Below are 10,504 nucleotides of genomic sequence, written 5' to 3' on the forward strand. Positions count from 1 at the left end.
AAGAATGTTTGGTTTTTTCTTAGTGATTTTGTGTTTTGTTGCATTTTATTTCCGCTTACTGCTTACTGTCACCCGGTGTGTTCCACGGGAAGCATTAACATCTACACTCGGAATACAGAGAGAAATCGCACACGCACACACACTAGCGGGTGCACAAAAGGTTAGTAAAGATATTATTTAAATATGGGTGATTTTGTAGTTGTTGCTGTCGAAAACGGGATCGTTCGCTGATGATCGTTCGGGATCGGTGGAATTTTACATGGCCTCGTTCTTTATCACCTTCCCGGCGTCCTTGAGCGGACACTTCTGGTCGGTACCGCTGTCGTAGTCCCGCGTCCAAAACTGCCGTATCTCCTGGCGCCGGTTCTTCATCAGACACTTGTACTCGGAGATGCGCATCTTCTTGCCGTCGATGATGCAGGTCCGCTTCGGACGGGGCCGATACCGGTAGTCCGGATGCTTTTCCATGTGCTGTTTCGATAGCTTCGCCTGCTCCTCGTAGTACGGCTGCTTCTCCAGGTTCGTCATCGCTTTCCACCGGGCGCCCAGAATTTTGGAGATGTTGGAATTGTGCATGTCCGGGCAGGCTTTCAGTATCTTGCGCCGCTCATCCTTCGCCCACACCATGAACGCATTCATCGGGCGCTTGATGTGATTCTTCTCGATGCTCGAGGAACGACTGCGACCGGTACCGATGTCGGGCCCGAGCTCCATCCCACCCAGTGACATGCTCTTATCCTTCTTTCCACTGCCACCACCACCACCACCACCTCCGCCACCACCACCACCACCACCACCGCCTCCACCACTAACAGCAGCGATCGAGTGTTGACGCTGGATAAGATGGCGGTTCATGTTGTCTATCATGGCGTTACTGTTGAACGGGGAAAGCCCAGGTCCACCAGGTCCACCGTGCGCCCCAGCATCGGTCGCCTTGATGAAGAATTGCTGCGCAAGCGGGTAGGCCGATTCTCCCAACCCCAATCCCTGCTTCTCGTCCGGACTCCCGTGATGAGGGCTGGGCGACTGGTGGTAGAGGTTCAGCTTCGCATGCTTGTGCATACCGTCCGGTCCGGGACCAGGATAATCGAACAGGTGGTTCGCTTCCAGCGCATCAAGCCGATCCCGTTTCGACTTCGATAGGAAGTACTTGTCGGACTCCTTCTCCAGCAGGGCAACAGCCGTTGGTGGCAGTAGCCCAACCTTATCCGACATCATCTCCAACCGATGGTTCAGCTCGTCCGTGTCGCATCCGGAAAATAGCCCCGCCGGTCCAAACGGACCTCCTCCGCCACTACCTCCACCGCCTCCACCGCCGCCGCTACCACCAGGCAGCATCCCGGGCAGTTTGGTACCGTTGCTGAGCTCTAGCGGTGGTGCCAGCGGACTATCGCGCGATGGTTTCCGCTTCGACAGATTGATCGGTACGTCCGGTTCCTTTGCGTATCTTTGGTTTTCGTCCTCTTTCGCCTTCTCGTACTCGTCGTACAGTGTGAGTCCGGGAGTTCCACCGGCCGGTACGCCACCTGCACCTGCACAGTTTAATGGCGGCCCAGACAGCATCGGTTGCTTCGCCAGTAACATCTGATCCGGGTCAGCATCCGGTGGCATCAGATGAGGACGTTTCCGTGCGTTCCGGCGTGCTATATTACCACCAACTGCGGTACTGTTGGTGCCACTACCTCCTCCTCCACCACCACCGCTACTACCACTGCTGCTACCACCACCACCACCACCGCCAGGAGCGCCACCGGGTGGTTGATAGACGGCACCACCACCGGCCGGATGCTGATGCGACATCTGACCGGCCAGCTCGACCGCACCCGACATCTTGCAGGCAATCGATTGAAATACGTTTTGGTATCGGCGTATGCAGTTGTCCGGTTCGGTTGCCAGCTCGACCGGCCCTCCTGCTATATCACAGTCGATCACGGTGGTGCCGGTGGCCGAGCCGCACCGGTTCGGGGACGCCACACCGCTCGCTACCGGTGTTGCTGACGGGATGGAGGCGGTCGAGGAAGCGGCCGGTGACATTCCGGTACGGGCCGTCGTAACATCCCCAGTAACGGCTCCGGCTGAACTGCTGCTACCGGCTGTTACTGTGCTGCCCACGCCTCCACCAGACAGCAGACAAGATGGCGGCTGGTCGAGGTTGCTTTTGGAATTATTGTTCTGTTTGTACTTGCGGTTTTCGCTCTGTTGAAAAAAGAACAAGGAAGGGGAGGATCGACGGGAAAAGGAAGGTAGGTATGGAGAGTACCGATGTCCCGATAGAGGACGGGTTGGATGAAAAAGTTGGTATATGATCTTTAACTAATGCGAACTCTTACAAATAGTTGGAATGGTTATAGCAAACCCAAACAGCAATCGCATGAGAGAGAGAGATATACAAGGCAGATAAGAAGAGAGATAGAGAGATATTAAGAGATGCCATTGGTAGTGCCGACCAAGCAATGTTAACCATCTGGCGTCTAGTACGAATAAGCTCCTATATTAGAGATCCTCCAATAGCTGCATCCAGTAGAGATTGATAGTATAGCTTGATAGTATCACTGTGTGCGGTTAGTATCACATCACTGCCCCGAATTAATTGCACGCAGTAGGGTCGTAGGTCTTAGGTGGTGGGTTAGCTTACAAATTCCGCCTTCAGTAGCATCTCGCGCCAAATCGTAAAGTACATGATCAGTCGGTTGATGTTTTTCTCCTTCTCGTACAGCGATTCCTTGAAGCTTCTGCCGTTGGATTATCGTGAAAAGAAGAAAACAGAGTGGATATGATTAGACCTGGTGGATATGATTAGACATTGGGGCAGCTGTGTCCGTACTCACCGTTTGATAAGCTTGATGTTGTTCTGCGTGCTCTGCGAGGTACAGTTCCGGTTGGGCAGATCGTCCGGTGTGTTGCCACCGCCGTGTGCATTGTGCTGCTGCTGCTGCTGGTGTGGACTGTGGTTGTTGAGCAGTGTGCTCGGTATCTCGTTCGGGAAGTCCAGCAGGCTTAGGTTCAACCGCATCAGGTAGATCTCGCTCATGCTCAGCTGCAGATTGGTGATCCGTTCGTCCAGCCGTGTGCGAAACGATTCCAAATTGTTCTTCTCCAGATACTGATTGTTTAGCTGTGGTATCGGGGGCTGCTCTACCGGTGATGCCATGTGTACCGGTGGGTCCTCACTCTGACAGTTGTTGCTCACGCCACCGTAACTGTTCTTATCTGTAAAGGTACGCAAAACGCATCCCGGGTTTAGTGAGGAAGAGTCTACCCCCCGTGACGGCGCTCCATAACCGCTGCTCACCGTTAACATTGTTGTTTAAGCTGTCAAAGTTGTCGACGATCGATTTGAGGTGGTTCAGTATCATGTTGTTCAGCTTGCGCGGTGCACTACCGGCCATACCGGGCATCTTCGGTACAGCGGTCGACGGTGACACTGGCGAGGGTGGTGTCGTTTCCTGATTACCGCTCGAAATGTTTAAACTGTCCAGATTCATCGTCAGCTGAAAGTTGTCCGTCTTGTTGAGGGTCGGATCGGAACCCTTCAGGATGTAGCTGGCCACGTTCAGGAACGGTAGGTTGTAGTGGAAGTCGTGCTCGAGCGGTAGCAGATGCTCATCGTGCCGGGTGCTGAGCAGATCGTCGTGCTTGAGAAACTTCGGATCGGCGCTCATCTTCTGCATCGCCAGGAAGTTCGTATCGTACGCACAGTTCAGCTCCTTCACCGGGGACGACTTGAGGAACTCCTCATTCTTGAGCGAGATCTTCTTGAAGTTGTTCTTCTCGATCGTCACCGCATTGGACAGCTTGTTCGGGGGTGATTTCCGTTTGGACGACATCGGAACCGGACCGGCAGCGTTCGGTGGGCTGCTGATTGGGCCGCGTGTGCAGAGGATTACCGCCGTTACAGATTACCACCATTACGGGTGAATAACGATCGGCAAAGGGCGGAAAGTAGACAAATGTGTGGGTTTTTCGTTTTTTTTTTGTTGTGAGTTGGCTTGGGTAAAATAATGTCGTGTGATGATGGTTACGCACGTGGTATACCAACCCAACCGGACATGGTCTGGTGTCGCGTAAATGAGCCACCTTAAACTAGCCTTAAACTACTAGGTTTAGTATCACAGGAAGATTGATAGTATCACGTTGTGCCGGTTTTTATTAGTAACACTGCCTGATAAAAAACATTTGTGGATTATAGCGCATTTTTGTGGAAGAAAAGTTCAAATATAATCAAAGCAAGAAAATAAAAATAGCAAATTTCTTTCAAGAAAATTCTAACTTTCCCACAAAAAAAAAATAATTTTTTTTAAGTAAATCATCCATTAACAGAAAAGAAGTGGCTTTTTTGAAACAAAAAAAAATCAATAACGACACTAACACACACAGTAAAAAGAATTCCCATTGACTAGATGAGAACAAGCCCAACATTGTAAGCAGTATTAGAAAGAAAGAGAGAGAGAGAGCGAGAGACAGATCGAGCGTATCGATTATTTGCGCAGCTTGTTTTGCACCCACGCGGAAGCCCGACTTCTTTCTATTTCCCCTTGTAAGTAGTAGTAGCGCGAAGAAACAACAAAAAAAATTGAAAATTGCATTTCTGCCATGTTACTGCGATCAGTTTCGGATGTTAGTAAGAAGTTGAAAGAAATGGTGCATCAAATGCATAAATAATTGCCAGAATAATAACGAGCGAAGAAACATTCGGTAAAAGATTGATAGAAACCATACACGCATACACATAACACATATATAAAAGGCGCATCGTTGTGCCAGTACACAGAGAGAGAGAGAGAGAGAGAGAGAGAGATTGATATGCCGTATCACTTTGATGTGGGTGTGTGTTTTTAATTCAAAACTACAGAATGCGGATTTATCGTTTCAGTGTTGAGTAAACTCAACCTTATATTCAATTTCCTTTCCATTTTTTTTGTTGAGAGAAATAATTGTTGATAGCGATTGGTTGCACGATTCGATACCCCCGCCTCCCACCGCGTCTTTCACAACCCCCCCCCCCACACTCCCATCCCCCATTTGCCCTTCTTCCCCACCCATAAACCCTTGTTCCCTTGTTTGCACTCACCACTTGCATCACTGTTTTCACACACACTGCCCGTACACCACCACATATCGCAACACTGCAAACAACCAATACCGACACTTCCGTTTGCAATACGGCTGAACAAAATAAGTGACCGTAGGCTCATACAGCTCCTTTTTTATTGCCGATTGGGTTCGGCCGGATAAAATGCACCGAAAATCGAACCGATTAGGATATTAGGGATTTGGAAGGGGGGTGGGGGGGGGAAGAACAAAACAAAAGCACCTGTGTTTGTGTGATGTTGTATCTCGTTGTTGCTGCTCTCTTTCTCCCTATTGTGCGCACACACGCACACTCTTTCTCTCGCTCGCTTCTTCTCTTTCTCTCACCTTGGAAGGCCGTACGCGACAAATAATTAATCACTCGCGTTGTGAGGGCGCGTAATCGATCTTGATTTGAAAAACGAGGAAACAATAGCGTGGAAAAAGGAAAAGCCTGCTTCTCCTTTTTCACTTCACCACTGCTTATTGTGTGGCGAGATGAGTGATGAGTCACTCTTCCCTTTCTAAAACCGATGCGTAACGCGGAAGGGCGTCCAAGGGAGAAAGCGAGAGGGGCAAAGCGAAAGAGGGGACGAGAAAGGGAGAGAGGATGTGTGGGAGAGATGCGAGCGCGTTCCTCTTTTGTGTTGGCGTTTTTCTTTTTTCTTTTTTTTTTGCTGTCGCCTTTCGCTTTTCTCGCCCTAAAACACACCCGTCGACGTCGTTTTTTCTTTGTTGCGAGCGTGAAAATTTCTTTTCGCAAAAAACAGCACAGCACTCCCGAAATCACAACAATCGCGCACGCACTAAAAGATAATATCTTTTTTCCGTTGTTTTCACTGCTCCTGCTCTGCTGCGGTGACGGATGCAGGACGGATTTTTTTCTTTCTTTCTTGCTGTGCGCTTTGCTTCACTTTGCTGTCTGAGTTCGCGCTGGCCAGCAAACGGTTTCTGTGCTGTTTTCCTGTGCTGTGACACTGATGCTGACTGCACACACACGGACTGTTGCTGAGGGTTTTTGCTGCTTCGAAAGGGAGTAGTCACCAATACCACTTGCGATGCGAACCAGGAACTAGGGAGAGAGAGAGAGAGAGAGAGCGGGGATGGGAGAGCACGGAAAGGGATTTTTCGGATGCTGTACACGCATACATACGCGCGCGCATGCTTACAAGGTGTTCTTGCTCTCTGGGTACGGTATCGCGTTGAGGAGTTCACCAATGGCTAACAATGGTGACATCTGATGCAAACCGATTTTGCCTTTGTCACATTGTAGCGTTGTATTATTTACAGTTTGTATATATTTTTTTAATAAATTTAAATTAAACAATAAATTGATTAAAATTGTACAAAAAATATTTTTAGTTGGAAAGCATTTCCGTTGGCCGAATGACAGTACGGCAATGTAAGCTGCACAACACGCCTACGTGTTACAGTTTATGCACACTCGGGATGTAGATGGCGCTAATGTACTATAAAAGGCGACGAAAAACCTGTTTGCCCGAACGGTACCAAGTGGGTTTAAAATAAATAAAACATCTCAGCTTTGTACAGACGAGAAGTTTCAGCGTTTTGCTAAAAATATAATTTTGTATTTTGTTTAAGGTGCAATTTTAATGCGAAATATTTTTTTTTTATTTTTTATTAAATAAAAACTTTTACCCGATGTTTTCAAAATAATTTCATTCTTTTGTGAAGTAAAAAACTGAAAAATTTTGTTCAGCTCTTTTTTAGCAGTAAAATTTAAAATGATATAACACTATTGGTTGCCACATTGGTTGCTTGCGGGTCTCTTTTGTCCAATTAAAACCACCCAACTAAAGTCCCTAATACAAGGACAAGGACTTTTATATTTTACAGTACTTAGCGTTTCAAATTAGATGAGCTAGGTGATGATAGAGGTAACAGTCAGTTGACGGAACTATCTGGACATCAACTGCTGCTTGACTTGAAGGCATCTATGGTCAGGTTTGCCATATCTGGATTCGATGTAGTTCGATATGTAGTTCGATGACCAGTCCTCACTATAGGAGATGGTCTGGATGGGATTTGAACCCAGATCCTTTCGTGTGAAGACAGGCCGATTAAACTATCGGGCAGCTCCCAGGATGATCCGAGACTTGACCAGGTAGAAATTTCGGGGACCATCTTCTGTAAGCCAGACTATTCATGACATACGCTGATGACATATACATAATTGAGTTGAGGCTCTCCTATGTAGCAGAAGCTTACAAAATGATCGAACAAGATCTCGGCGTTTCTGAACAACAAAGGAGTGATATACCTTTAAGGTGATCAGTAGCCAGCACATGTTACAGTCAGAGGAAACTTCTCCATACAAAACAACTGTTACGTGACGGACATAGACTTCGAAAGGAGTTCGAAAAGGAAGATGCTTTGAAGGATTTTTGGTCTAATATGTGTCGAAGAACAAAGGAGTAGTCAGTAAAATCAAGATGTCTCTAAGAGATGTAAGGTCTATCTGAAAATTCTATAGCGAAGATGACTCGCCAGGCATGTCATGTGATGAGAATGGTAACGAATGACCTAATCCGTGAAATCCTTTAAGGCTGTTCAGTTGGACGGTGATGAAGTAATAGCGTTGATGCGTCCACCCGGCAAGCCAAGATATCAGACTGGGAGACGACAGCGCTGGGCCGTGAGCTTGTTTCAAGGATTTCTGCTGCTGAACTGGAGAACATACAGGACATCTTAAATGAGTCTTATTGGTACTACGTTATTGCATGATAAAATTTTCTCATTCACTTTTAAGCGTTTTGACTAGTGGTTTCCATAAAGAATTCCGTTTTTAAAAGTTACATAAATCTTGAAAAGCATTAATTGAGGACTGCTATTTTATTGGACACTGTCAGCATCTTCAGAGGAAGTTAATGACTCCTTCTTTAATACGTAGTACGTTTTTCTTTAAAGTCCGGTTTTCACAACTGTCATTACAAAATGTATACAAAATGTAGAAAACGGTATAAAGCGAAGCCGTTTCCAGAGGTTAGTAGCGAGGTGGGAAAGGGGTCGCGCGGAAAACGAGAGGCAAGAGTGTGGGGGTAAACGCTTGCGCACAGCATCCATCTTCAGCAGCGAGCGTTTCGCCCTGTCCTGTTAATTTGGAGCAAGTACGCCTAAAGGTAGGCAAACCCCCACAAGCACAAAAACGCATCGTGTATATCGGCAGGTAAAACTGGAAATGGAACAGCCGAGACGTTGGCAGTGATTTGTGATGGACTGTTTCAATTGGTCAGGAAATTGAATGTCACCTATAAATGTCGAACTTGGGGCAAAACGGGTCAGCTTATTCTCATGCACACACACGCACTGCGTGCATCCTTCCTTTTCTCCATCTCTCGCTCCAGTGTTCCGTTTGCAACGATGCAAATCCAGAGCAATATACAGAGTGTCAACTCCATCTTCGGCTGCAACTCGTCCGGTCACAGTGGCATCAACCAGCTTGGCGGCGTGTACGTGAACGGGCGACCGCTGCCCGACTCGACGCGACAGAAGATAGTCGAGCTAGCGCATTCCGGCGCCCGGCCGTGCGACATCTCCCGCATACTGCAGGTGTCGAACGGGTGCGTCAGCAAGATACTGGGCCGCTACTACGAGACGGGCTCGATCAAACCGCGTGCGATCGGTGGAAGTAAACCGCGGGTCGCAACCGCCGCCGTCGTATCGAAGATTGCCGAGTACAAAGCGGAATGTCCGAGCATTTTCGCGTGGGAAATACGGGACCGTCTGCTGTCGGAGGGTACCTGCAACAACGATAATATACCGAGCGTGAGTAGCTGAGGTTGGGGAGGTTGTGGAGGTGGTTGGGTAGACATCCTGGGCTAATGTGCCTGTCGTTGCTGCCACAGGTGTCATCCATTAACCGTGTGTTGAGAAATCTGGCCTCCAACAAGGAAACGTCATCGCAAAGCAATGAGACGGTGTACGAGAAGATTAAGCTGTTCAACAACACCAGCGGACACTGGACCTGGTGTCAGAATATTGGTAGCGGTCAGTTTAACTTCTCTTCCCATCCAATTCCTCACCTGTCACTGAAAACTACCACCGAGCAACCATCGAAGCCAGGTAGGCGATGGACATAGTGCACAGCTTCGGAATCCTCATCTCCAGCAAGCTGCCTAACGTTGTCTATAATATATCCTCCCGAACAGCCAACTGTTGTCTGGAGGAGATGAGCGACAAATACTCGTCCGAGGACGACGAGGACTCCGAGCTGCGGTTGAAGCTGAAGCGCAAACTACAACGCAACCGTACCTCGTTTACGAACGAGCAGATCGAAAACTTGGAACGAGGTAACGAGCATGCCACATTGGCAGCCGGACACTGGCGTCAATGGTCTGCCCCTCCAGTGAGGGGGGCCACCGGTGTACAGTTCCCTGTCGCTGACATTCTTTCTTCGTCTGAATTTCAAGCAGAATTCGAGCGCACCCACTATCCGGACGTGTTTGCCCGGGAACGGTTGTCCGAGCGTATCCAGCTGCCGGAAGCACGCATACAGGTAACTATACCGTACGAACACGAAGTTGTAGTACGGTAAGCACAAGGTATCCACAGGTAATAGCAATCCGCTTTGAAGTACCGATTGATAACCGATAGCATAATTTAGAGTAAGATATTCAACGGTTCCAAGATTACCTAGGTAAGTCAGATGGTAAATATAAAACAGGTGGTGGACCCATAGAGGATGCAGCTCTTCGCTCCATATCCACTCAAGGTAAGTTGGTGGAGAAAGAGTATGGACCACTAAGAATACTACAAGTCGCAGAGTAACTTCGGACTAACCAGCGTGGGATGTTGATGACCAACAGTGAGGAGGTAGATCAATATTGAATCTAACTAAAGCTTTATTTATACAGATGTCTCATCGGGAAGATTGCAGAGATGACAGTTGAGTCCTGAGGCTGGACCTCAAGAAAATTTTGGAGTAAATGGCTTTAATACACTATAAGATAAATATATAGACATCAAATCAGAATCGAATTTTTATTTTCAATAGAGCATGATACAAGTGATGACACAGTAAGAAGAATGGTTGACATAACCAGGATGAGATGTCCTATCTATTACCGTACCTATGTGTGGGTAGCTGCAGAAAGCACATGGATGCAAAGTGAAGGTAATCCAGCCGCTAGTTGAAGCGCCCTCTTGATCGTAACTAGATGCTCTGACGTAACGTAACAACTGATGTCAACTGACGTCAAGGCAAAGCGGCTGAAACTCCCATGCCTTACTTTTATGTCAATTCAATCGTTTGTTAAACCGTTAATTCTTTACTGTTTTTAATGACGACATTATTACGACACTTATGTCTAATAAAATAGGTAGCACATGTCCTAATATCTAATGGTCCTCAGAATCTGGTTGGTGATTTTAACGACCTGTTTAAAACTTTTATTGCATCGGACTGGCGTTAGCA

The 10,504-nt window shown here is 47.6% G+C and overlaps 2 protein-coding genes across 10 annotated transcripts; one reads left to right on the plus strand and one right to left on the minus strand.

The window, feature by feature from the left end:
• Positions 1-7: 7 nt before the first annotated feature.
• LOC118509662 lies at positions 8-6,177 on the minus strand. Of its 6 annotated transcripts, none has more exons than XM_036050663.1 (6): positions 5,315-6,177; positions 5,072-5,202; positions 3,293-3,858; positions 2,829-3,210; positions 2,636-2,732; positions 8-2,196 (listed from the first exon to the last, which is right to left on the minus strand). In XM_036050663.1, exons 3-6 carry the CDS (start codon positions 3,825-3,827, stop codon positions 256-258), a joined length of 2,955 nt encoding a protein of 984 aa, XP_035906556.1. In that variant the 5' UTR covers positions 3,828-3,858; positions 5,072-5,202; positions 5,315-6,177; the 3' UTR covers positions 8-255. The 6 variants fall into 6 exon arrangements, with proteins under 6 accessions (XP_035906556.1, XP_035906546.1, XP_035906567.1 ...); XM_036050653.1 differs by having other exon boundaries at positions 3,293-4,162; XM_036050674.1 differs by lacking the exon at positions 5,072-5,202 and having other exon boundaries at positions 3,293-3,855.
• A 1,949-nt stretch (positions 6,178-8,126) lies between these two features.
• Positions 8,127-10,063, plus strand: LOC118509691 (paired box protein Pax-6). Of its 4 annotated transcripts, none has more exons than XM_036050770.1 (5): positions 8,127-8,257; positions 8,436-8,856; positions 8,937-9,153; positions 9,240-9,380; positions 9,501-10,063. In XM_036050770.1, exons 2-5 carry the CDS (start codon positions 8,452-8,454, stop codon positions 9,623-9,625), a joined length of 888 nt encoding a protein of 295 aa, XP_035906663.1. In that variant the 5' UTR covers positions 8,127-8,257; positions 8,436-8,451; the 3' UTR covers positions 9,626-10,063. The 4 variants fall into 4 exon arrangements, with proteins under 4 accessions (XP_035906663.1, XP_035906673.1, XP_035906644.1 ...); XM_036050780.1 differs by having other exon boundaries at positions 9,504-10,063; XM_036050751.1 differs by having other exon boundaries at positions 8,180-8,319.
• The last annotated feature ends 441 nt before the right edge of the window (positions 10,064-10,504 follow it).

Source organism: Anopheles stephensi, chromosome X (assembly GCF_013141755.1).
Source record: "Anopheles stephensi strain Indian chromosome X, UCI_ANSTEP_V1.0, whole genome shotgun sequence".
In the NCBI taxonomy this organism is placed as follows: domain Eukaryota; kingdom Metazoa; phylum Arthropoda; class Insecta; order Diptera; family Culicidae; genus Anopheles; species Anopheles stephensi.

Excerpts from the sequence above, each read along its gene's own strand:
- LOC118509662 (XM_036050674.1), bottom strand. The coding sequence starts at position 3,827 with ATGTCGTCCAAACGGAAATCACCCCCGAACAAGCTGTCCAATGCGGTG. Across the intron at positions 3,211-3,292 it reads CTTAAACAACAATGTTAACG|ATAAGAACAGTTACGGTGGC; the intron begins GTGAGCAGCGGT and ends GTACCTTTACAG. Across the intron at positions 2,733-2,828 it reads AACATCAAGCTTATCAAACG|AAGCTTCAAGGAATCGCTGT; the intron begins GTGAGTACGGAC and ends ATCCAACGGCAG.
- LOC118509691 (XM_036050751.1), top strand. Across the intron at positions 9,154-9,239 it reads CGAGCAACCATCGAAGCCAG|CCAACTGTTGTCTGGAGGAG; the intron begins GTAGGCGATGGA and ends CCTCCCGAACAG. Across the intron at positions 9,381-9,500 it reads GATCGAAAACTTGGAACGAG|CAGAATTCGAGCGCACCCAC; the intron begins GTAACGAGCATG and ends CTGAATTTCAAG.